The sequence below is a fragment of the Microtus pennsylvanicus genome, chromosome 2, assembly GCF_037038515.1.
Source record: "Microtus pennsylvanicus isolate mMicPen1 chromosome 2, mMicPen1.hap1, whole genome shotgun sequence".
Classification (NCBI taxonomy): domain Eukaryota; kingdom Metazoa; phylum Chordata; class Mammalia; order Rodentia; family Cricetidae; genus Microtus; species Microtus pennsylvanicus.
The window spans coordinates 132,687,234-132,714,189 of NC_134580.1; the positions used below are offsets into that span (position 1 = coordinate 132,687,234).

Here is a 26,956-nt window from a genome sequence, read left to right on the forward strand (position 1 = left end):
TTGAGACAGCATCTTCCTTTGAATCTCAGTCTGTCCTTGAACCCACTCTTCTCCCGCCTCAGCCCCCAGGCACTGTGCTGTGCACCAAGTGTGTGCCAGCACCCCCGGCCGCACTAAGTGTTTTAGGAAAGAAGTTGTGTCAGATAGAATAGCTCCCACTCGTAATTACAGCACTCGGGGAGCTAAAGCAGAAGGATTCTGTAAATTTGAGGGCAGTCTAGACTCTAGGAAATTGTAGGCCAGTTTGGGCTACACAGTGAGACCCTGTCTCAATGGGAAGAGAATTGGAGTTCTTCCAGCTGTTTAGAATTCAAACTGAAGGCTGCTGTTTTTACTTGGGAGGCTACAATTACATCTTTTTTTTTTTTTTTTTGGTTTTTTCGAGACAGGGTTTCTCTGTGGCTTTGGAGCCTGTCCTGGAACTCGCTCTGTAGACCAGGCTGGTCTCGAACTCACAGAGATCCGCCTGCCTCTGCCTCCCAAGTACAATTACATCTTAAAGCATTCTTTACATTTATTTATTTTCTGTGTATGTGTATGTGTGAGTGTATGTGTGTGGAGGTCAGAGAACACCTTTAGGAGCTGAGTTTTTCCTCCCACCATGAGACATGTGAGAGTGAGGTGAGAAGGGAGCTGAGGTGGAGCACACCTGTCGTCCCGCACTTGTGAGTTTGGGGCTAGCTTAGCTACTGTGGTGGTGGTTGAAATGTAATTGCCCCATAATCTCAGGGAGGTGTGACTTTGTTGGAGTGGATATGGCTTTGTTGGAGGAAGTGTGTCACTGTGGGGGTGGGCATTGAGGTTTCCTATGCTCAGGATACCACCCAGTGTCTCAGTCAACTTCCTGTTGCCTGCAAACCAAGATGTAGGACTCTCAGCTCTAGCACCACATCTGTCCACATGCTGCCATGCTCCCTGTCATGGTCATAGTGGACTGAGCCTCTGAAACTAAGCGAGCCACCTCAGTTAAATGTTTCCCTTAGAACTGTTGTCATGGTCATAGTGTCTCTTCCCAGCGGCAGAAAACCCTCAGGCAGCCACACAGTACCTGCAGGACCAGTCTGGGCTGCATAGACACTGGAACTGGGGGATACAGAAATGGTTCAGCGGATAAAGGACCTGAGTGTGGGTCCTCAGTGCTCACCTGGCTGAGTGCACATGGCTGCAGTGCTGGGGTTGGTGGGACAGACAGAGTACTATGGCTTGTTGGCCACCAACCTAGCTGAAGAATAGCAAGCCCTAGGTTTGGTGTCTTCCTCTAGTCTTTGTACACGCTCATGGACGCATGCACCACACGCAACATGAGCACATACTCAGGCGCACATACAGCCACAAGACAAGGACAGACAGAGCGTTGAGAGGTCCAGCGTGGACGGGCTCGTGGCTTCTGGGGGTTGTGTCTGTCATGTACTCTGGTATTTTGTGCATGTCACCGCTAGACTTTCTACCCTTTAACAACACAACCCTGGCCCTAGTCTTCAGACAGGGCATGCTGTTGGGAATGATAGTGACACACTTTTATTGTCTTTAGAGCTGCTGCTGACTCTCCAGGGGAGGGAGGAGATGCTGGGTGTTGTGTTTGGAGAGATACTAGGGGAAGCCATGTTCCGCTCATTGTTCTTAACCCTTTGAAGTGAGCCCTGGTCAGCCCCAAGGCTCGCAGGGAAGGGCCACAGCAGGTTAAAGTCCTTTGAGGCAAGTCTCCCCCAAATCAGCTGAAAGTTGCTCTCTGACCTCCGCACATGTTCACTGTGGCACACCCCATAGTAAATCAGTAGATGAAACTTTAAAAATTCAAGTGCCTCCTCCTAACTCCCCCAGCAAGCAGGAAGACTTAATTTACCTCATCTTTAAAAATGTTAATACAGTGTAGCAAATCTTTTTTTGTTTGGTTTTGTTTGTTCTTTTTTTTTTTTTTTGGTTTTTCGAGACAGGGTTTCTCTGTGGCTTTGGAGCCTGTCCTGGAACTAGCTCTTGTAGACCAGGCTGGTCTCGAACTCACAGAGATCCACCTGACTCTGCCTCCGAAGTGCTGGGATTAAAGGCGTGCACCACCACCGCCCGGCCAGTTTTGTTTATTTGTATGTAGTTCAGAAGGTTGGGAACACAGGGGAGATACCTTCCTAACTGAAGTTTACTGTATTAGTTTTATTTTACTGAAACAAGAGTTCACACTGTTGCCCAGGCTAGCCCGAAATTAAGAGTAGTAGCCTTTCTGCCTCAGTTTCCCAAGTGCTGCCACGCAGGGCTGTTTAGCTGTCTTTGTGAGCATGTGTCTATGTGTGGAGGTCAGAGAACAACTCGCGGGGGTCTGTTCTCTACCTGTGGACTCTAGGGATCACACTCGAGTCGGCAGGCTTGGTGCCCAATCCTTTTGCCTGCTGAGCCCTCTCACTGGCCTGGAACTCACTGTGTAGACTAGACTGTCCGCAAACTCACAGAGATCTGTCCATCTCTAGCTCCCAAGTGCTGGGATTGAACGGGTGTACCACTATATTTGTCCCTTTTTACCTTAAAAAAAAAAAGCTTGCTAGAGGACTGGAGAGACGGCTCAGTGGCTCAGTAAAGAATACTTACTACTCCGCAGGGCACCTAAGCTTGGTTCCCAGCACCCATATGGGGCAGCTCACAATACTTGTAACTCCCGCTCCGCAGGGTCCAGCGCCCTCTTCTGGCCTTTGCAGGCATCCACATAAACACATATGTACAAAAATACAAGAAATAAATCTTAAACAACAACAAAACCCTGAGGCTGGAGAGATGGCTTAGCTATTAAAAGTGACTGTTGCTCTTACAGAGGACCTGGGTTTAGTTTCCGGCACTCATGTGGGGTCATGTGATGGTTGACAATCATCTGTAACTCTAGTTCCAGGAGATCCAAAAACCTTCTGGCCTGACCTCCCATCTCTGTAGGTACCAGACATGCCATGGTATATATACAGACATGGAGACAAATCATTCATACACATAAAATAAAATAAGTACATTTTTAAGGCGGGTGTTGGTGCACAGTTTAAATCCCAGAACTCAAGGCAGAGGCAGGCGATCTCTTTGAGTTCGAGGCCAGGTCTACAAGGCTAGTTCCAGAACAACCAAGGCTATACAAGAAACCCTGTCTTGAAAAACAAAAATCAGTAAATAAATGGATGCACCCAAAAGCCCATGACAGCGTAGGGTGGCCTGACCAGTCCTGCAGCCACGCAGTCTCAGATCAATGCTTCAAGTCAGTCAACCCCAACACCTACTCCATCTACAAGCTGCTGGAGCTCGAGGAGGAGCTGGTCCTGCAGAACCAGATCTGGGAGCACATCATTGCCACCAAAGACGAAAACCTGAAACATAGCTGTAATCAAAGAAGTCTTGAAAATCCAGTATTTTTGGTGCTTAAGAGACCAGAGGCCTTGAGCCAGACCAGTGACTCGTGGCAATGAGTATTTGCATGTAGAACTGTATGGGCAAATACATACACACATGCACACGCAGGCACACACAGAGTGATGCATTGCGGTTTCCAATGCCATTGCAACTGATGAATTATGGGTAGAGGAGTAGGAAGGATGGAGCAGTGCATGCTCGGCAGAGAGGCTGAACCATGTTGATGTCTAGGCCTCTGAGGCTGGAGGCTGTGTTGGTGACTGTGGTCCATGCTACTACCGCCAGGGAACATGTCAGGGTTCATGGTCCTGCTGCAGCAGGAGGCATTGTGGTCTATGCTGCCACATTAGGCCATGTTAACGTCTGTAGCTCACAGCTGCTGGAAGATGTGATATCCACGGCCATGTTACCAGCAAAGGCCATGCAGATGTCCATGGTCTGGACTGTGTCAGGGATCAGCCTGACAAAAATACCACTCGCCAGTGTAGGGGCGTTGGGATTTAGAAATATTAGTAAAGAATACAAAGATAATAAGACAGAAAAATATGGAATAGTACCAGGAGGGAATTCCAGTGAATACTGAAATCAGCCCATGTTTAATTTCCAATTGCTTAAAATACCCCTGACCGCAAAATGTAGGAGTAAGACAAAAAACTGCGGTCACGGGCTACATCCATAGTTAAGCGTTCTGTCGCTAGAACAAAACAACTCACATTCTAGACCAAAACACCTGTAGACAAACCACTCCCTGGGTGGAATCCAGTGTTGTCTCCTTAAGGGACCTGGAAACTTGGTTGGATCCTTAGACTTTTGTTTGAGGTAGAAACACAGAGAATCTACTTCTCTATTCCTAAAATACAAGGTCCGGCTATTAGCCACACCTGCTGACAATGACCTTGAGCGAACAGAACCCTCCAATCTAAAACTAGGTAAGACCATTGTTTGAGGTAGAAACGCAATAACCTAGAAGGAAATAGAGGTGATTTCCCACCTCTCGGACCTTTGGTCAATGTGGAAATAGGCTCACATTTTGGGGCCTCCACAGACTGCTGGCCTGAAGTCATGTTGATGTCTGTGGGCTGGGCTGCCAGTGGGAACTGTGTTGGTGTCCATGGCCTGTACTGGAGACCAGGGTGAGGTAGGTCCATGGCACCATGGTACCTGCTGACACCAGAGGCCAGATGGATATCTGTGGGCCACGATCCATGTTCCTGCTGGCTATAAAGGACAAGAACGCGTCTGCAGTGGCATCAATGATTGCAGACTCACAGTTGAGAGAGAGAGACATAGAAGAAGACTTCTGTGACAAACCCCATTCCCCAAAAAACAGTCTAGACAGGAAGCCATTGAAGAAAACTCTTAGAAATTGTGATGGGGATGCTGAGGTGCAGCTTTCCACAGCAGATAGCGGCCAGTTGGGGAGGAGAAAAGTCACTTTTCTCTGGGGGTGGGCCAACCACTGGGAGTTTGTGCACTGGACTTTTTTTTTTAATCTCTTTTTTTGGTGGAGGGAGGCCACAAGGGTGAGGGGGCAGACCTGGGAGGACTGGGGTGATCTGGGTGCATTATGTGAAATTCCCAAATAATAAATGAAAGGGGGCTGGAGAGATGGCTCAGCGGTTAAGAGCATTGCCTGCTCTTCCAAAGGTCCTGAGTTCAATTACCAGCAACCACATGGTGGCTCACAACCATCTGTAATGAGGTCTGGTGCCCTCTTCTGGCCTGCAGTTATACACACAGATAGAATATTGTATACATAATAAATAATAAATAAATATTTAAAAAAATAATAAATGAAAATATTAAGAAAAAATACATCTTTTAAAAAAATAAAACAAAACCCAGTAGTTCAGTGGCAATATGGTGATGATGATGAAGATGAAGTACTGAGACCCCACTTACTGCCTTAGGCCAGCACATGGCCCCTGGGATTAGGGATTCTGCTTCCGACTTTCTTCCATATGTTGCCATGAGATAGCCTCCTCTCCCTCACCAGTTCCTAGCTACACACAAGGAAAGGAAATGGAGCTGTGTGAGAACTGGACAGCAGAGCCAGTCATGCTGAGGGTCACTGCACTGCTGGTGTGTGACAGCAAGCAGGGAGGTGAGGGGGAGCTTTAGCTAGGGCACAAAGGAGAAAGGGAGCCTGGAAAGTAGGGGCAGCTTGGAGAGGCTCCTAGAGCCTGAGGGTACAGGGAAGTGAAGTGCTTGGTAGCCAAGGTTGCTACCGAGGTGACAGGGGCAGAAGTAGGGTAAAGAGGCCCAGAGAACAATGCTGTTCTTTGCTGTTTTGCTTAGGGCAAAACCATCCTCTTCGTTGGCATCATATAGAAACAAGGTTTATTAGTGTCTTTTTGGGTCAGAAGATAATATTTTTGGCTTCAGATGATGGGAAAGCCTTTGAAAAGCAGAGGAATGTCTTTCCTCTTGTCAGTAAGCTGATTTCTTGCAACTGGTTTATGACTTCAGTGCTTCAATACTTAGCAGATTATTTGAAAGCTCTTTGGGGGCTAATCAGGGAAGAAAAAAAAGAACGCATACAAATGCTTCCCACCCCACCCCCTTCCTTTTCAGAGGAGAAACAAGAGCCTATTGGTCACACAAGCCGTCTCTAGACTTCTAAGCCAGATGGAAGCTTTTCCCGTTGACAGCTCCTTAGCTACGACCTGAGAAAACATTTATTTGCTCCCGTGCAAGGCCAAGGCCACACAACCCAGGTATTTTCTTGTAGGCTGCATTCTAAAATATGAGATAGCAGGTCCTAGACTGCCTCTGCCCCGTCCAGACAACACAGCAAATACACAGCCTCTAAGCCAAGTGTGGTTGGATGGAGGGGATGGTAAAAAGGCTGGGAACTGGTGACATAAAGGCCCCAAGCCTGACAACTGGGTCTGCTCCTGTTGCCCCAACTGGCCTTGAACTTACTTCCACTTAACATGCTTAATTGAAACCTAAGGAAGAGTTGCTGGACTCTGCAAGGAAAGTAAGGTTCCAGAAAGGCCTGAACTTGACCCCACCTACCTACCCTGCTTCAAGTTTTTATGAACTGTTGCTGCTCCAAAGGTACCCTCTCCCCCAGATCTCACCAGGGCCTGCTTCCTCTGCTCCCTGACCCTGTAGTGTGATGACAGCTCCCAGGGTTTATCTCCTTCAGATGTTGCATCTCAAGAGGGCTGCCTCCCTGCTTGATCTAGTTCAAAGGCCTCTAGAAGGAACTGTATGCTGGCCGCTGCGGACAGCAGTAGTCAGTGGGTGGAAGCTACAGAGCGAGAAGAGGGAGGTCTAGTCCTATAAAAGCTGGAGTCCTGGGGAGCTTATGTAAAATGTACTACCTCAGAAACTAGAGGCAAGCAGACTCAGCTTGCCAGCTCTGCCAAGCCCGGCAGCCGTCTTTAAAGGGGTTCCGGCAGAGCTGGCTGGCTGCATTTCTGGGGAGGTCGGTGTAGCTTTCCTAGGGGAAAGGCAGCAGTTTACAGGGTCGTCAGCCAGACATGCTAGTGCATGCTTTTAATCCCTGAACCCTCCAGGAAGAGGCAGGTGGGGACTGGGAGTCAAGGCAAGTCTGATCTGCATAGCAAGTTCCAGATCAGTCAAGGCTGCACAATGAGATCCTGTCTTAAAGAAAAGAAAGCTGGGCATTGGTGGCACACACCTTTAGTCCCAGCGCTTAGAGGCAAAGGCAGGCGGATCTCTGTGAGTTTGAGGCCAGCATGGTCTACAGAGTGAGTTCCAGGACAGCCAGCCAGGACTACACAGAGAAACTCTGTCTCAAAAACCAAAGAAACAAAAGAGGAAGGGAAGGGAGGAGAGGGAAGGAGGGAAGGAAGAAAGAAAAGAAAGCTGGGTGGTGGTGGTGCACACCTTTAATACCAGCACTTGAGAGGCAGAGGCAGGTGGATCTCTGTGAGTTCAAGGCCAGAACTCTGGTCTACAGAGCAAGCAGAGCAAGTTCGAGGACAGCAAGGGCCGTTACACAGAGAAAGCCTGTCTCAAACAACAACAAAAACAGAAAAAGAAAAGAAAAAAGAAAGAAGCGGCCGGAGAGAAGAGATGGAGTAATGAGGAAGTGTGGGTGGCTGGCCCCTCTGCCTCATCTGGTCTGAGCTTGCCTCCCAGTCCTCTTTTGGATCCGCTTCTGCACAGAAGGTAGACCCAGTTGGCCCCCTATGTGAGTGGGTATTTGCTTTGTTCAGTGGTTCACGTAGCAGGTAGTGAGAGCGAACCTGGTGGTGCCCCGGGAGGTCATAGTTTAGCTGTTGGCTGAGCTGTCATCAGCAACCAGCCAGCTACCAGCACGTAGAAGGTAGGCAGCTTTGCTTGCTCATCTTGTCCAGGTCTGTTGTGTTAGTGAAGACTCAGCAAGCAGCTGACATGGTAATCGAGGCACAGTGGACTTGGAAGCATAGAGTCTTTGGAGCCGTGTGTCTCTCCAGCTCCTGCCTGTCCCAGGGAGTACTGACTTCCTTCTCAGGCCCCGTAGTGTGTAGGGAGGATGGTTGCCATCAGCATCCTGTCATCCAGGGATGACAAGTCTCATGGAGGCTCTACATGACCACGCGCGCCTCTGGGCAGCTCACCAGAATAGATAGTGAGTGTGGAGGCATTTAATGTACTGCCCACAGAGATGCACTTCCTTCCCTGAGCTCTGGGATAATGGCCCAGAGGGCCAGAGCCCTGTGCAACGTTCTGTAGAAGGAACAGAGTTTCCCTGCCCATGAGGGCCACCGTAACACACGCCCAGTCCTAGCATCCAGGGACTAGCTAACAGAGCCGGCTCTGGTTCTGCCATGTTGTTGCAGCTTGGGAGGCAGGTGTGCTTGACTTAATGACCTGTTCCTGAGAACGCTATGTAGTGGGCGAGGTGAGGGCCTTGTCCTTCTCCCACTAGCACCAGGCTGCAAGTGTGTGCCAGCTCATGTGAGGGACGGCTGGACACACAGCACCCACAGGCCAACCAGTGGGAAGGACCTGTAAAGTCCTGCCAGAGTATGTCAGAATGAGCTTCTAGGACTGATGTATGTGTGTATGTGTGCATGTGTATATATGTGTGCGTACATGTGTGTGTACTCAAGCCCCAGACATCTTGTCTCTACCTCTCTAATGCTGAGCTAACAGCTGTGCTGCCACACCCCACTTCTTACATGGGTACCGGGGATCTGAACTGGGGTTCTTCTGCTTCTGCAGCAAGTGCTTTATTCCATGTGTTGCCCCCCCCCCCCGCCCAACTGTTTTCTAATCACAGTTCCACTGCCAACCGAGCAGCTTGGATGCTGTGTATCTGTTTGCCAGAGTTGAGCCTTATGGACAGCCTCCCCCACTCCCTGTTTCAGCTGGTGTCTTGTCCTCTTCTCAAGGCCACTGCCTTGCTCCAGCTCCCCGCCTCAGGCCTCAGTGACACTGTGGGAAGGCCAGAGCGGCAGTGTGAGGCTGACCTGCTGAGTTCTGTCCAACCTAAAAAGAGGAGAGCTCCTGGCGGGTCAGATGAGACGGTTCCCAGGCGGAGCTGAGCAGAGCTGTGTTTTTCTTCCCCTGGACTGTTGTCAAGGAAAGAATGTCAGTGTTGAGTGACATTCTGTCCTGATTTGCAGGCGCACAGCCCATGGAGCCGCACAGTGGAGAGAGCGAGCTTTAGTGTTTCTCCCTTGACCCTGCACAGATTCTGTTCCCTGGGCCTGGTGGACAGCAGCAATGTGCTGGCCTGTTGAGCTGTTCTCTCACCACCTCATAATTGATGGAGTTGTGTCCCCCAAAAGATGCCTCCAAAGACCCAGGAAACACCTGACAATGGAGGCTTCGTTTTCACTTCATCACTTCATCACTTCAGATGAGGTGTGGTGTCCCAGACTTAAAGGTGAGGCTGTTGGGTGTATAGTCTGCTCTTCCCTGACTTTTCCTAGCCAGGCACATCTGAAAAGAAATTAAATCACTCATGTGTTCAGTCATTCCTGTCAGCTCAGAGTGGAAACTACCCCTGTAGTGCTAGAACCTGAGCATCCAAATCACACTGAGACAGACGCTTTGCTTCCCTGTGCCTGGCCTAGAAGGTCCCAGTGTCAGAGCCTTGGCGTCCCTGCCAGTAAATGAGGCCTAGTGGCTGCCTCGTCATCGTAAGTCCCAGTGAGCAAGTGAGTGGAGTATACTGACTGCTCTGCACCCCCTGTGGTGAGCGCAGGGCATCTTACAGCGGCCACACATAAAAAGACAGTGAGTACCCAGCACCTCTGCAACAAGCAGATGCCAGGAAGCAGTGCCCATGGCCCAGAGTGAGGGGCCTGCCTGCAGGCAAGGCCAAGGCTAGAGTAGACTGCCTCTCAGAAGCCACACTGGGTCTTTTTAAAATTGGAAAACCAGCCCAATCGTGACTGTTTACATCATTTTAGAGAACGGACTAGAAGCAATGTGGAGGATGCGAGGGGAGGATGCAAAACCCGGAGTGGCCGAGACACCATGGGTCCCAATGGGCATTGAGTTGTGTGTGTGGCTGGGATGAGCAAACCCGCAACCTCTTGGGAAGTAGAGTAAACAGGCCTTGGGGACAGATGGAGGTGGGGGCATCTCCATCAGAGGGAGCAGTAAGAGCTCAGAAATGCCTTGCGAGCTGGATGGGTAGCAGTGCCAAAAGCTGAGGTGGGGGTGGGCGGGGGGCTGCTAATATGTTCAGACGCGATGGCTGCAGAGCGTGCACACCCACAGAGGCCTGCGTCAGCCACACAAAGCAAACATCACTACAGCACTCACCCTCTCTCCCGGCTCCTCCAGGACTTCTGATCACAAAGAAGGAACAGGCAGAATCTAGAACAGAGTAGTCTCATCGTTCCAGAATGGGACACGAGGGGCTCCCAAGTGAAGAAAATAGAGAGACACGGGCTGGCTCTGCAGCTCACCAGCCGAGAGCTCAGGCCAGCCCTGGTCCTTTCTGGGTATTGGTTCCTTTGTTTATAACCTGAGGCCCATCCTGGCATTCGTCTAAATGAATGACACAGGACCTGTCACGCTAACTACAGGCAGGGTTGTTGCTGGCGTGGTGGTGGTGTGATTGGTGCCTACGCCCAGCTTCACTAGAAGCTGCTCGTATTGGATTTTAAAATTGCCACTCCTCTGAGGTTTCATTTTGTTTGTTCTCTAACTGGTTAATTTTTTTTTAATTTCTTGGCCAGTTTACATAAATAATAGTGTTGGGAGACCTTGAACTCCATTGTGAGTTCTGGCTGGAGGAGGCCCAGCAGCCAGTCCTGAGACTTGGTGGGGAGGGGCAGCCTTCACACCTGCTCTCTGGCTGAGAAGGGGGAGTTGGCCAGGTCTGGGCTGGGCCTCTGTTGTAGGATCTATCCCCTGAGCTGCAGTTCCTCTGCTTGCATGATGGAGGCTGGGTCCCTGGGGGCTGGAGTAATGCCGGAAAATAAAATAAGCTGGAACCCGGGCTCAGCGAGCTCCACACAGAGGTGTCTGGGCCCAAGAAATCCCTGAGACAGCCTTGGCGGCGTGGAATAACCCTTTCCCGTAACCCAAGGAGAAGTGGCTATATGGGTTTCTTTCCTGTACCCATCTCATTCAAGAGGAACCTCTTTGCCTTCCAGAGCAAGGATGTAGCCTTAGTCTGCTTTTTGATTTTTCTATTTTAACTTGAGATCAAAGAGGCTGGAGGCTGGAAGATATCTTAGCAGTTAAGAGCTCTTGATTCTCTTGCAGAGGGTTCAATTTTCACCTGGTGGCTCATAGCCATAGGTAGCTCAGTTCCAGGAGATCCAATGTAACACGAATTCTAGTTGGTCTTAATAATAAAAATCCAGAGCCAGATATAGAGGTTAATGCTGAAGATCAGAGAAACAGAGCAGCCAGCCACTAAAGATTCCTTTTACTTCTACCAATGCTCAGACCAAAGGGGCGATCCTGTCCTCTGACTGTCTCCTCAGACTTCGTCCTCTTACTGCACACGTGAGCCTCAGACTGCAACTGTCTCCACCAAACCTCAGACAAACACTGAGTTCCTGTCTCTTTCTGCCTTGTATTCCTCTCTCCACCCAACCATATCACTCCTGTCCCCACCTCCCTAGTGCTGGATTAAAGGCATGGGATCCCAAGTGCTGGGATCACCTTTGTGTGAGCTCTGTTTCTCTTTTAGATAGATTTAATACTGTGTAGCCCAAGGTGGTCTTGAACTAACAGATATCCCTCTGCCCCTGTCTCCCCGAGTCCTGGGATTAAAGGTGTGTGCCACCACTCCCTTGGCCTATAGTGGCTTAGCTCTGCACTCTGATCTTCAGGCAAGCTTAGTTTGTTAATGTATAAACAAAATATACATTCCAACAACCTTTTCTGACCTCCACGGGCACTGAGCACACACATGTACACAAACACACATACAAACAAACTCAGCCCATTGCTGCATTCACCTGCTGAGGCACCATGCCACACACCCCACCCCACCGCCACCCGGCATGGATTTTTAAGAATAAACACTGCATACCAAGTACAGCTTGCAGACAGACCCAGGCTGTGGCTGACATTTCCTCAGCTAGCCTGCTTCTGGTGTCCATCAAACTGCTCATGTTATCACCAAAAGAGATACCAAAGAACACCAGATGGGAGCATTCCCGATTCTTCTCTGGTACAAGTACAGTGGCCTGGGGCAGGCCTGTCCCCTCCTGGGGCTCACCTTCTTTATCTGCACTGCACAGTGAGGGCCAGACCTAGATCTGTGACTTTGAACTCTTTTTTTTTTTCTTTTCAGCAGCAAAACCTTTGTTTCAGCCCATCATAGGGTATGAAACAGGCAGAATGGAGCTGCCCCAGTTGCTGAGAATCTGGGGTACCGGCCTGAGGCTGCCTCTGCCCTCCCCCAGGGCACCCCTGCCAGACTCTACAGAACACAGTGTAGTGCTAGCCCACCTGCCAGCCACTCGCTCCACTCACAGCCCAAATTCTGTGGATGCATGGGGGGGGGGGGAGTAACCACCAGGAGTGCTAGCCATGGCAGCCTCCCCACAGCCAACCCTCATTAATGCTGTCCTAGCATGGGACATCCTGACAGCCACTGGGTGTCACCAACCCTGCTGGTGCTCCCTGTGACTTCACCTCCTGTCTGCCACTGTTCTCATCTTAACACATAAGACATGGAACTGAGGAGCTCACAGGCCACTGAACTGGGAGGTAAAGGAGCCCAATGCCACCTGGTGCCTTGTACTTTCAGAATCTAGTCTGGGTAATAATCCTTCCCTTGTTTCCGTGGCATGCTTCAGTTGCTCAAGGTGGATTCCTCTAAACAGAACTTTCTCTTTTAAAAATTCACCACACAGGAGGCGGAGCAGTCCGAGGCCAGAGGTGCAGAGGTACTGAAGAAGCCCAAGGCTGCTGTTCCTTCCGCCAACAAGAGGCCAAAGAAGGAGACGAAGAAGAAGCGGTAGAAGTAGAGAGGAGCCCATGGCCTTGGCCGCGGGGGCAGCCCTCCTGGGAGCCAGCATCCTGTTTCCTCTCCTGGACTGTCTCTGTCCTTGGCTCAGGGTCTGAGGAAACTGAAGCTCCCTCTGAACAGTCCCCAGGCTCCAGCTGTGCGGACCACCACTTCCTCTTCCTTCACTCTGTGGTGCACAGAGACTCCAAGAGCAGACACTGCCCTGGAGCGTCCTGAAGCCAGGTTGGGCTCACAGAGCCAAACATTCACATAATCCTCGGTTCCAGTGGTCTTCAGACCAGGGCCGTCACATCGCAGTGTGGAGCTGTTATCTAAGGCTACAAGCACACCCTCTCCCAATACTTGGGTCACTTTTGTGTGCACAGAACTTCACATGTGTTCAGCCCACTGAATGTGGCGGCCAGCTTCTGAAGATGTTGGGGATAGAAGGACAGCAGAAGGCCTAGGCCCAGTGATGCCTACATGGGCAGGTATTTGCTGAATGAGGCCATGTTTCCTGGGTACACACTTTGAAAGCCTTTGACATGGGCTTGTCACTGTTGGAACAACCTCTTTTCACCCATCCCAATATTCCAAGTGCCTTTGACTTTGATCTGTCTTCCCTGCATCTTTCATTCCCTGGCCAGTAAAGAACAACTCTATCAAGTCAAATCCAATAAACCGTCACGCATGCCGAGCCTGCTGTGTTGTCGCTATCGTGGGAAAGGGACAGCCTGGGTTTCTCTCCTGGGAGTGAGGTGAGCGCTGTCCCCATAGAAGTGGGACAGTGTGAACAGAATGGGCAGCTCTGGTCAGAGCCCTCCAGGCCAAGCCACTCCAGGACAGGTTTTCAGAAAGGGTCCATGCTGTCTTTGTCATTGGGAACACTTGTGAGTTAGTCTCCACAGGGTCCAGGCCCCTCTTACTCTGTAGGTTCCTGCTGCCAGAGGACAACAGTGCTTGTCCTTAGGGATGTGAGAAATATGATACCATACGATACGATATGATACGATACAATATGATATGATACGATATGACAGAATACGGTAGAAAGCCTCAAGGCTCCAAGCGGTTCTGATCACATGCCCTGAATCAGCTGTCCAGGAAAACCCCTAAGACCACAAAGTCGGGTCAACTGGCTCATTCGCCTGCCAGACGCTTTCCCGAGTGTCATTAGGACTGCTGAGGGACTTAGGGTACCTGTCCATTTCAGGTGCTAGTCCAGCCCACTTGAGATGCCACAGCGGGACTGTGACCCAAGCCTGGGGTCCTGGCCATGCAATTTAACAGACATTTATCCTGCTGTGCTCTTTGGTGTTAGTAGGGCAGGTGCTATGGGGGTTCCTGCCTCGCAGAGGGCTTTGACAAGGCCTCCCCGAACCTCGGGTCTCAGGAAGTTCAGGGGCATTCTGCTTGGCAAAGGGCCACCTTATGCAAACAAGCAAGCAAAGGGCTTTCTCTGAAGGTTTCTGCTTGTCAGTAACCTCTTAAACTCTTAGATTTCAAGCCACAGAAACAAGGGGCCTTTGTGGGAACCTCGGGTGCATCTGGCCAGGTGGGAGACTGATACGCAGACACGTGGAGTGAGGAGACTTTAAGTCACAGCAGGTTCTGTGGGAGCCCAACCCAGGGGCCCCATCTCAGGCCAAGGGGCTGCCCAGGTTCCTGGCTGAATGCAAGGGAGCAGCTGGCCAAAGGCAGGAGTTGAGACCTGAGGGCTATGGCGGGTGTGGGGCCAGGCCGCTGTAGATCTGTCCCCTGATGGAGAGAACCTCTACCTCCCAGGAGCAATTCCACCTCAGGGTCCAACTCCTTGGGTTACCTCAGAAGCTGGCTCCAGAGACCACTGTAGGTCACACGGTACCTGTACTTCCCCCATATCCTCCGCCCCTCTGTACTGTGGCAGAGATGGCTCTTGTGAATTCTGACCATCTCTCCTGAGTCTCCTTCCCATCCCTGGTTCCCACTAATCAGAGAGAACCACCTTCTTGTTCTATTGGGACCACTGCCAAGTAGACGAGGCCCCATGGAGCAGGCCCTGCTCACTTCCCTCAGTAGTTCAAATGCTCACCTGTCTAGAAACACCCCTACAGAGTGCCCAGAAATAGTGCAATCCAACATCTAGGCATCCCATAGCACAGGGGAGCTGGCAGTAACCATCACATCACCCAAATGCCAATCATTCCCAACATCTCTCCAGACCTTACATCCTACTCAGCATCTCCCTGTAGACGCCCAAGGGCACCTCGACATCAACATCATCATCTACAATGGTCTCTTCACCTGCATCCCAGGCCAGCTGGCCAGGGAGCACATGGTCTTCCACCTGGAAGAACATCTCTCCTAAAGGTGAATGAATGAATGAATGAATGAATGAAAAACAAACAAACAAACAAATGAGGCTGGAGAGATGGCCCTGACTGCACTTGCAGAGGACCTGGGTTCAGTTCCCAGCACCTATATGGCAGCTCACAACTGCCTGTAACTCTGGCTCTAGAAGATCCAATGCCCTTCTGGCCTTTGTGGGTGTCAGCACATATTCAGTGCACATACATACACGCAGACAAAATACTTGTGCATGTAAAATACATTTTAAAATCTTTTTTAAAACTGAAAGCCGTTGTGCCGGGCGGTTGCGGCGCACGCCTTTAATCCCAGCACTTGGGAGGCAGAGGCAGGCGGATCTCTGTGAGTTCGAGACCAGCCTGGTCTACAAGAGCTAGTTCCAGGACAGGCTCCAAAACCACAGAGAAACCCTGTCTCGAAAAACAAAAAAACAAAAGAAACTGAAAGACGTGCTGGGCAGTGGTGGCACCTACCTTTAATCCCAGCACTCAGGGGGCAGAAGTAGGTGGATCTCTGAGTTCAAGGCCAGTCTGGTCTACAGAGTGAGTAACAGGACAACAATCAGGGCTGTTATACAAAGAAACCCTACCTTAAAAACAACAAACAACAACAAAAAACCAAGTATACAATTCAGTTTTATATATACATTATATATAACCACCATGATCAGGCTGGTTAAAATGTCCATTGCCTGAGTTCTCTCTGTGTGTGAGAGAGTGAGTGTGCTGGTTTTGTGAACACCTAGTCTCTACCTCCTTGGCACATTTTAAGTACACACAACAGTAGGAGACCTGAGATCACCTTGCTGCAGGTGTTAGACCTGTGGAATTTGTTGCCCCGCATAACTGAAGCCTCGGGCCCTTTGGCCAATATCTTACCATCACACCATCCTCTCTGCCCCTGGCATGCACCACTATGCTGATTGTGTGTTTGACAAGAGAGGTCATCATATCCTATATCTGCCCATGTCACTTAGTTCATTATCCTCCAGTAGAACCCTTTCTGTTGTTGCAAATGGCTGAATCCTTCCTTCTTCCCTCCCTCCCTCCCTCCCTCCCTCAGTCTCCTGAATACTGGGATTATAGTCATGCACCACAATGCCCAAGTTTTTGTTGTTAAAATGAGTTATATACTATTGTTTACATTACCCCAGCACCACACAAACACCCCCCCCACACACACACACACACAGGGTCTCTATGTGCAGCACTGGCTGTCCTGGAACTCATTCACTATAGATCAGGCTGGCCTCAGACTCACAGAGATCTGCCTGCCTCTGACTTCTGAGTGTTGGAATTAAAGATGTATGCCACCTGGCCTAGCCTGTTTTTTTAACTTTCTGAGCCTTTTTAAATGTTTAACTTACATTCCTGATGAAGGACACCAGGGTTCTAACTCTTCCATGTCCTTGCCAACACTTATCTTTCTCTGGAGCCAGCCATTCTATCAAGTGCAAGGTGACAGCTCCTGGTCTTGTTTGTACTTCCCCAAGGCTGGGAGTGAGGACTTTCAACATGCCAGTTTGCCATGTGGAGTCCATCTTAGGAAACGTGTCTGTCTGTTCAGGTCTTTTGGCTGTTATTAGGTCAGGCAAATTGGCTTTTTTCTACCAGATTGCATGCATGCTATTTTAGACATTAGCCCTTAATTAATCGTGACTTGCAACTTTTTTCTTCCCTTCTGCAGAGTGACTTTTTGTCTTGTTTCCTTTCTCATGAATCTTTACTTTGATGAGGTTGCACCTGTTTAACGTGTCTTTGCACCAGGTGCAACCTCATCATTTCCTTTAGTGTCATTTCCAAAAAGGAAAAGAAGAGAGAAGGAAAGGCGGGTGTGGCAGAGCTCATCTTTAACTCAGGAACTGGAGGCAGGCGAAGAAATCTCTGTGACTGTGGGGCCAGCCTGATCTAACACAGAGAGGTCTAGGCCAGCCAAGGCTACATAATAAGACCCTGTATCAAACAAACCCCTGTGCCCAATGTCAAGGGTCTTTCCTCTGCCTCGAAGTGTCCCTTTGTCAGTCTGCAGTCTGTTTTCATGGGCTTGAAAGACGGACTTAGTGACTTGAGTTCAGTTCCCAACACCATGTCAGACAACTGTCAACTCCAGCTGCAGGGAATCCTTTGGCCCCTGCGGGCCCCCACACTCCCACGCATAGAACCCCACACAGACACACACGTAACTGAGATCAGGTTTGTGTATCATGTAAGATGAGGGGCCAGTTCACTGCTTTGTGTGTTGCTGTCTCCGCTCCATGGACTGAAGAGAGAGACTCATTTCTCTGCTGCGCATTTTTGGTCTCTTGTTGAAGATTAATCGACAACATGTGCTTGGGTTTATTTCTGGGCTCACATTCTGTTCTCCCGCTCACGTGCTTGTTTTAATACCAGTATCATCCCATTCTGCTTATTATAACCTTGTAGGACAGTTTGAAATGGGGTGTATCTGGCTCCATTTGAGCATCTGGCTTCGTTTGCGCATCTGGCTTTGTTCTTCCAGAAGACACTTCAGACTATTCAAGGTCCTTGGCACCATATGAAATCTAGGGTGATTTTTTTTCTATTTCTGTGAAAAAAAATGAATTCTGGAAGGAATTACACTAAATCTCTAGGTCACATAGACTAGTGTGGACATTTTAACAGTATTGCTAGTTCCTCCAGTCTATTAACATGGGAAATCTCTCTTCAAGACTTGAAGGATCCTGTGGCTTGCACGGGGCTTGTCTCCTAAGGTCTCCTATAGTAGAAGCCTGGCACCCAGTGTGGTGGTATGGGATGTGATAGAAACCCCCTTCAACACATGGGCTTAATGGGAGCTTGCTCTGGCCTTGGGGGGCGTCACCCTCTTATGACGCCCCCCATAATGTTGTTCGCATGAACTGTCATGAGAACTAGTTAGGAAAGCGTGAGTAGCCTCCCTAAAGCCTTTTCAGCTCCATTTTCCTTTAACTACGATGCCCCAAAGATATCTATGTTCTAATCCCTAAGCCTGGGTGTGGGGGGGGGGCAGGAATGCAGGTATAATCAAGTGAAGGATTTGAGCAGGGAGAATTATTCTAGAATATCCAAGTGGCCTGGTTTAATCAGAGGAGCCTTTATAAGAAAAAGAGGGAGAAAGGAAGTTGAAGTCAGAGAGGGTGTGACCCAGAAGTGGAAGTTGGAGCCATGAGCAAGGAATGTGGGCAGACTGTGGAAGTCATAAGATGCAGCAGAGAATTCCCGGCACCCCATAGAGGAAGTTCCTTCACGGTGACAGCCAGCATCTTCATTTTCATCCAGAGAGAACCATTTTGGACCTGTAATCTTAAGGACTAGGAAACACTAGATTTTGGTTGCTTGTTGCTTAAAAGAAGTGAGGTGTGTTCCTTTCTTAATATTAGTTGTCAGCCTGATAGGATCTAGAGCAGTGGTTCTCAACCTGTGGGCTGCGACCCCTTTGGTGATCAAATGACCCTTCCACAGGGGCCACGTAGCAGATATCCTACAGATCAGATACTCAGATTATGATTCATAACAGTAGCAAAATTGCAGTTATGGAGTAACAATGAAAATAATTCTATGGTTGAGGTCAGCACAATGTGAGGAACTGTATTAAAGGGTCGCAGTGTTAGGCAGGTTGAGAACCATTGCTCGAGGGTCACTTGGGAGATGTGTTTCTGGGCAATGCCTGCTGGAAATGGTCCTGTCGATGGCAGTGAGTGAGGAGGGAACACCCGCCCACTGTGGGTGGTACCATTCCCTGCTGGGGTTTGATTGGCAGCATTCAGTCATCCTTCTCTGCTTCCTGATTCTGGTTGTGGTATGAACAGAGGCTTCAAGCTTCCTCTGCCATGATACCTCCACCGCGATGGGCTGTACCTTTGAACGTGGGAGCCGAAATAAACTATCCTTTCCTTGAGACGCTAGACAGAGGCAGGGGCTATAAACAATATGTGCCAGGTTGTACGCTTTAAGATGCTTAACTTTATGGTTTATGGTATGTGAATTTGACCTTAATAAAGTTAAGAAGTGAAAAAAAAAAACCAACTCAAACCAGGCATGGTTTGGTGTCCCAGGACTCCATCTCAGCACCTTGGAGATGGAGGCAGGAACAGAAGCCCAAGGCCATCCTTGGCCACACAGTGAGTCCAAGGCCTGCCTGGGCTTTTCTGAGCTTTTCTTCTCCCCCAGCAGAAGCCCTCCTGGAGAATTCCAGAAGGGAAGAGAACAGCAACATGGCAAGAGTTGGGACCAGGGTCTTGGAACCTCAGCTCAATTACAGGCACCTCCATGTCCTTATCTGATGTAGGTGGGTCTTCTATCTATCTGTTGATTTCATTGGTTAATAAAGAAATTGCTCTTGCCTGGACTGTTGCACAAACTGGACACAAAGAACCTGCAGAAAGAGGACTGCTGAACTTACTTGCCTAAAGGTGAGATGGTCTTTCGGGGTTCCTGATTCATGAAAAAGTCTGCGAGACACTGAACTGTCTTTGAAATTTCCTGCTTCCAAACAAAAACTTTACAGAGCATAGTAAAGACTTTATAAGTGAGGGCAGTAAAAAAGACTGGGAAATCAGGAACAATATTATTCTAAAAGCGGTCCATCCTCAGACCAGCACGATCTTGGCTGCCGTGGAAATTGCACATGGAGACGGTCTGGGCTGATGTCAAGCTTGCTCTTGTTTTTACAGATCATTGAATACTCTAGTAGATATTGCCATTAGTTTTTCCTTTCCTCATCCATTCAACGGCCCAAATCATGGAGGTTAAAAATAGCAAGGAAGTGCCCGCCGTGTATGCATTTTTATAAATAAAACTGAAAGTCAGGCGGTGGTGGCGTTCGCCTTTAATCCCAGCATTTGGGAGGCAGAGGAAAGTGGATCTCAGTGAGTTCAAGGCCAACCTTGTAGCACAATTAAGAAAAACTCCGAGACAGATATTGGGGTCACTTGCTCTTACCTCTACCTCAGTCTGAAATGGCAGGCTGCCTCCGGGAATCTCGGAGTGAGACTGAAAAGCTGACTCCTGTCTTTAGTGTTTCTATTTCAGTTTTCAAGTCCTGAATGGTTTCTTTTATATTTTTCATTTCTTTTTCTTAGTTTTCTTTAAGTGATTTGCTGATATCTTCCAATTTTTTGTTTTTCTTTTCCTCATTTTCTTTAAGGGAATTTCTCATTTCATCTTTAAAAATTTCAAACATTCTCTTGAAGTTATTTTTTAGGTCATTTTCTTCTGGTTCATCTATATTGGTTGTTCAGGTCTTGCTGTTGTAGGTTCTTTAGGTTTTATTGGTGTTGTGTTGCTCTTTGTGGTGTAGCGTGTGATCTTACCTTTTCTACTCATCTTTTCCTCTAATAGGTGTGGTTGGGGCTGTCTGAGATTCTGTTGAATAATCTTCTAGGTGCCAGAGAATCCAAAGCTCAGACGGTTGTTCCTCGTGGTACAGTCAGTGTCACAGTTCTAGTTACCCTGTTGGTTACTCTGTGTTCCTGGAGATAGCTCAGCGCTCCTGTGCTTTGCTCTACTCCCTTGCAGTTTGCTGTCTCAGGCCTACTTTGGCCTCGGTTGCCAGCTTTGCCCTGTTTCTATAAATCCTGGTCTGGATCCCCTCCTGCAGAAATTCTTGGCTTGGAGTTGAACCTGTTCCTGCTGACTCTGGATCTGGTTGCTGGCTCAATCCTGGTCTGCCAGTGTCCCGGGACTGGGTTGGCTTCTGGGACTCTCCTCCTGTTTTATATTTCTCTCTAGGGCTGAGATTAAAGGTGTGAACCACTAGGATTATAGACATGTAAGGCTGACCAGTGGGGCTGTTTTACTCTCTGATCTTCAGGCAAGTTTTATTTATTGAAGTACAAATGAAATATTACACAGCCTGGTCTACAAAGAGAGTATCAGGACAGTTAGGACTGTTACACAGAAAAACCCTGTCTCAAAAAACCAAAGAGAGAGAGAGAGAGAAAGAGAGGGGGAAAGAGACCATCTCAAAAACTAAAGTGGAGGCCAGATGGTGGTGGCATATGCCTTTAATCCTATCACTCAGGAGGCAGAGGCGGGTGGATCTCTGTGAGTTTGAGGCCAATCTGGTCTACAAGAGCTAGTTCCAAGACAGAGAAACCCTGTCTCATAAAACCAAAAAAGACAAGCAAAACAACAAAACAAAAAAAGTGGAGACTTTCTTTTCTTCTTTTTCTTCTTTTTTTGGTTTTTCGAGATAGCGTTTCTCTGTGTAACAGTTCTGGCTCACTGAGATCCACCTGCCTCCGCCTCCCAAGTACTGAGATTAAAGGCATGTGCCACCGCCACTTGGCTCTGTTTTTTTTTTAAGATTTTGTTTTGGTTTGTTTTTAAGGCAGGGTTTCTCTGTGTAGCCCTGGCTGCCCTGGAACTCACTCTGTAGATCAGGGCTAGCTTTAAACTCAGAGATCCACTTGCCTCTGCCTCCTGAGTGCCAGGATTAAAGGCTTGTGCCACTGTCGCTAGCTAAAAAGGTTTATTTTTGTTATCCTAAGTTATGTGTTTATGCCTGTGTGCGGGTGTGTTCACATGTATACAGGTGCCAGCAGAGGCCAGTTCTTCTCGGAGCTGAAGTTACAGGTGGCTGTGAGCCGCCTGGTGTGAGTGCTGGGAACTGAATTTGGGACCTCTGGAAGAGAAATATGTGCTTTTTACCACTGAGCCATTTCTCTAGGCCTAATCTGTGACTTTCACACACATATATGCAGGCTAGCACACCTCCAGTCTCTCAAAATTCTAGCTCATTCAATAAAGTGCTTGCCATGCAAGTACAAATAAGGACTTGAGTTTGATCCATAACACTCAAATAAAAAAGTGGGTGTGGTGGCTTTTGGCCTCTATGTGCTCGCTCACACACACACACACACACACACACACACACACACACACACACACGCACACGCGCGCGCACACACACATGCACACACCTGTGTGCACATAAACTTGCATGCTAGGTCTGCACATATTTAAGAATTCTAGGTAAGTCCAAGAAAAAAGTTCACCATTAAGTCATCAGGGAAATACAAATTAAAACCACAATGTTCATAAGCACCCCAGACTGACTAGAGTCAAAAGACTGAACGCACCGATTACAGAGAGGTTGGCATGGCTGGCAGAAGTGGGAGGAGTGGGGTAACCTCAGAAGAGCAGTGGGGAGTTGTTCCAGGCAGCTCCACAGGCCTCTCGGTCCAGATGCTCTGTGTTCTCCCCTGGGCATCACCCAAGGGAAGTCAAAACAGCTGTCCACAAGTCTTTTTTTTTTTTAAGATTTATTTATTATGTACACAGTGTTCAGCCTCCATGCCTGCAGGCCAGAAGAGGGCACCAGATCTCATTACAGATGGTTGTGAGCCACCATGTGGTTGCTGGGAATTGAACTCAGGACCTCCGGTAGAGCAGTCAGTGCTCTTAACCTCTGAGCCATCTCTCCAGCCCTGTCCACAAGTCTTGTGCTAAATTCTAGCAGCATTGTTCATGGCGGCTTTCTTCATAAAAGCCAAAAACTGGAAATAGCCAGGGGTGGTGGTGTACACCTTTAATCTCAGCACTCGGGAAGCAGAGGTAGGCAGATCTCTGTGAGTTTGAGGCCAGCCTGGTCTACATAGTGAGTTGCAGGCCAGCCAGGTTGCACAGTGAGACTCTGTCTCAAAAAATAAAACCAAGTAAAACAACTAGAAATAACCCCGGTGCTATCAATAACAGAATTGGCAAAGTGTGCCAGGCATGGTGGCACACATCTATGTCGTCTTGGTACGCAAGAAGCTGAGGTAGAATCGTAACTTTCAGGCCAGCCTGGCAAAACACAGTGAGACCTTGTCTCCTTGTCCCACCACCCGTTCCCCAAAAAGGAAGAAGAAAATTTCCTGAAATAGGTAAATGTGGTATATTTAAAACCAATGTTAAAGTATCTAAAGAAATCTAAAAAGTTTGTTGGTGAATGTAGCAGGCCAAGCAGACACATGCAACACACACTTTCTGTTTCTCGTCCAATGGGATGAGAAAATAGACACAGATTCTCTGCATGCCTCTGGGAGGAGGGCTGAGTACAAAGGCTTTCTGGAGGGAACCGGATATTCTAGGGTGCATAAGCCTGGCAGCCTAAGCTCAGTCCTCGGAACCCACAGAGGAAGGGAGAACCAACTCGACAGAGTTGTCCTGTGTCCGTCAGTGTGTGCCGCAGCATGCATGCGCTTGCGTTCACACACACGCATCCTACGCTTACACAACAGTAGTGAATCCACTTTAAGGTTCTCTGTGTTGATATGCTGTCACCAGAATGGACTGGATGCCGAGAAAGAGCTGGCCTCCCCACTCCATGTAAGCTGCACTAAACAAATCTCCATCTGGAGGGCTGGATTATCAAGTCAAACGCTTTGCTGTCTGCCTCCTCCGCAGATCTCTTCAGCTGGTTTGCTTGCTTCTGCCTCGCAGATGAAGACACTGAGGCTCAGTTTACATTAAGTAACTTGCCTTGAGGAACTTGCTAGAACAGTGAGATCAGAGCTCAGGTGATGGTGACTTCACGACTCTGGGCTGCCCTGTCTCCTCCCTGGAGGGTTTACTGTGTTGGCAGCTGACTGGAGACAAGTTCATCAGCCCTGAAGTCATCGGTGTCAGGATTGTGCCGGGACCCAGAAAGCCTGGGGAATGGAGGCCAAGGTTATTCTCACATCTGCCTAGTTTGGGGTAGGGAGCTGAGAGTGTAGCTTTGTCTATTTTTGATGAAACTCAAGATCTCTAGTATGCTAGACAAGCACTCCTTTCTGAGTTATAACCCTAGTCCTAAATTTTCTATTATTTATTTATTTACAGTGTATGGGTGCTGTGGGATAATTCTCTTGTATACTGTAAAGATTTGTCACTTGTATTAGTTTAATAAAATGCTGATTGGCCAGTAGCCAGGCAGGAAGTATAGGTGGGAAGACCAGACTAGGAGAATTCTGGGAAGAGGAAAGGCAGAGCGATACCTTCACCAGCCAGACACAGAGGACGGAAGATTAGAATGCCTTACTGAGAAAAGGTACCAAGCCAAATGACTAGACATAGACAAGAATTAAGGGTTAATTTAAGTTGTGAGAGCTAGTGAATAATAAGCTCAAACAACTTATAATTAATATAAGCCTCTGTGTGTTCCTTTGAGACTGAACAGCTGCAGGACCAGATGGGACAGAAACTTCTGTCACAGTATGAGTGTTTTGCCTATATGTGTGCATGTGTACCACACGGATGCAGTGCCCTCAAAGGCCAGAAGAGGGCATTAAATTCCCTGGCACAGATGGCTGTGTATTTTGGATGCTGGGAATCAAACCTTGGTCCTCTGGAAGAACTGCCAGTGCTCTTGACCCCTGAGTCACCTCTCCAGCCCTTTTGCTACCTTTTTGAGACAGCGTCTCATTCTGTAGCCTAGAATGGCTCCGAACTCATGAAGTGAGCTATCTCCTGAGTACATGGATTACTGGGATAAACCATCACATCTGGTTCCCAAAAGTGTACGTTTTAACTTTTGTATGTAGCTGAAGATGACCTTGAACGTTCTGCTCCTCTTGCCTCTGCTACCCACATTCATTGATCAGTCTTGGCAGCCCATCATTTTTAAAGGACAAGGCATGGACAGCCCATAACCTGGAGCATCATTGCCCTATAGTTCAAGCTCTTTACAGCTGTTTCGGTTTGTTTGCTGACCTTGAGCCCATCAATCTGCCTGCTGGGCCTGACCTTGTGTGCCACCACACCTGGCTCTCCATCTGCTTTTAGAAGGCGAGGCCTGGTTGTCTGTGAAGCACGGAGCTGGCCCATCAACCTCCCAGCTATTGCATGTTAGCCATCTTACCTGAGAGACCCCACTCCAGACTTACCACCTCCCTTCTTGTCAATGCGGAGCAACAATGTCCAACTCCAACAGTAAGCAAGCTGTTCCATGTTAAAGGAACACACACAATAGCTGGATTCTGACTGGATTAGCTCCCGGAGCAACTAAAGCAGTCACTCTATAGTTTTGTGGTCTAGGGTAGTCTGGAACTCTCCTTCTTCCTGCCTCAGTTCCTCCAAGTGTTGCGATTCCAGGCATGTACCACCATGGAGTACTTCTAAACTATTCGGGCTTTTTTTGTTTTGTTTTCCGAGACAGGGTTTCTCTGTGGTTTTGGAGCCTGTCCTGGAACTAGCTCTTGTAGACCAGGCTGGTCTTGAACTCACAGAGATCCGCCTGCCTCTGCCTCCCGAGTGCTGGGATTAAAGGCGTGCGCCACCACCGCCCAGCCTATTTGGGCTTTTATTTTGTTCGTTTTGTTTAGTTTTTTTTGGGGGGGGGTTTCTTTTCTTTTTTTTGAGACAGGATTTCTTTCTTTCTTTCTTTCTTTCTTTCTTTCTTTCTTTCTTTCTTTCTTTCAAAGTAGCTGGAGGGACAGCCATGGGTGCTGGGAACCGAACTCTTATATTTTTGGTTGTGAGCCTAGCCTTTAACAGCTGAGCCATCCCTCCAGGCCGACAGGGTTTCTCTCTGTAGCTTTGGAACCTGTCCTGGAACTTGCTCTGTAGACAAGCCCTGGGATTAAAGGCATGCACCACCATTGCCCGGCCCTGCCCCTGCCTCCCGAGTGCTGGGATTAAAGGCATGCACCACCATTGCCCGGCCTCTAAACTGGTTTTAGTACACACAGTGGCTTACCTGTCTCAGTGGCCGTGGCCATGCTCAGCCATCCCCTGTTTAAAGAGCAGAGTCACTTCTAGTGTTGTTGGACAACACTCTCCTGTGATTTGAGAGGACTCAGATGAAGCCTTGGTTCTCTCAGAAAGCTGGTCTCTTGCAGGGGGGGGGGGCACTATACACATGTCCAGTGTCCCCAGCTGCTGTCCACCGCGGAGAGGCACCATCTGGGAATCCCCTTCTGCCCTTAGAAGTCCCAGGATGGGTTTCATGATCTGTGTTTTCCCAGGAACTGACAAAGGATACTGCGAGTGAGTCATTCTTTTCTTGGCGAGCTTTACTCTGAAAGCTTGGGGTGCGGGGTGCGACAAGATGACCAATAACCTCTTGAGGGCCTCCCTGCCCCCACAGGCTGGAGCCTGCGAATTCCTGGAACCAAGCAGTGGCTGAAATTCTAGAGAGTGTTGGGGCTAGCACAGCTCTGAATGATGACCTCATGGATGTTGCCTCAGTGGGAAAGGGCCATCTAACCAGGGGCCACGCCTCCACACTGGAGGGAGGTCTAATGTCCTTTTGTCTTTCTGCCACTCAGGGACCCTGAGACTTTGTACTGTAGTAACTCACTCTGCTTCCCCAGTCAGAGAATGATGGAAGCCCTTCTTAGCAAAGGAAAGAGGAGTTTGAGCACCCAGGACTGTCCGGCCACACACCAAAGCCCCTTCTCTGCCCAGACCTTGTTCTGACACTGTAGATGGTGTTACCCATGGATAGATGGTCATGAAGTATATAAGAAAATGAAATGACAGGCTGGAAAGATGGCTCAGCGGATAAGAGTACTGACTACTCTTCCAGGGGACCCGAGTTCAATTCCCAGCACCCACATGGCAGCTCACAACTGTCTATAACTCCAAGCTTTGACACCCTCATAGACATACATGTAGACAAAACACCAATGCACATAAAATAAAAAATAAATTATTCTTTAAAAAGAAAGAAAATTAACCGAACAAGCCAATAAACCTGAGGTGGGGTCATAATGCTGTTAGCTGGTGAGCAGGAAGGCGACAGTGTAGTGGCCAGGAGACCCTGCTATTCTGGCACCTGTGCCTTTGGCTGTCTTCATCTCCAGTGCTCAAGGACACCAGGGCGCTTCCACAGAGACTCTGGGCCCTGATCAAGTCCTCGTTTGTTCCCAGAGAGCCT

General features: G+C 48.7%; 1 protein-coding gene across 1 annotated transcript in view; it reads left to right on the forward strand.

Annotated features, from left to right (window-relative positions):
• Positions 1-13,463, forward strand: part of Manbal (mannosidase beta like) — a 30,858-nt gene extending 17,395 nt beyond the window's left edge. Inside the window, exon 3 of the mRNA XM_075962822.1 lies at positions 12,672-13,463. Coding sequence (XP_075818937.1) covers positions 12,672-12,779 — 108 coding nt within the window. The 3' untranslated portion in view covers positions 12,780-13,463. The remainder of the gene's footprint in view (positions 1-12,671) is intronic.
• The last annotated feature ends 13,493 nt before the right edge of the window (positions 13,464-26,956 follow it).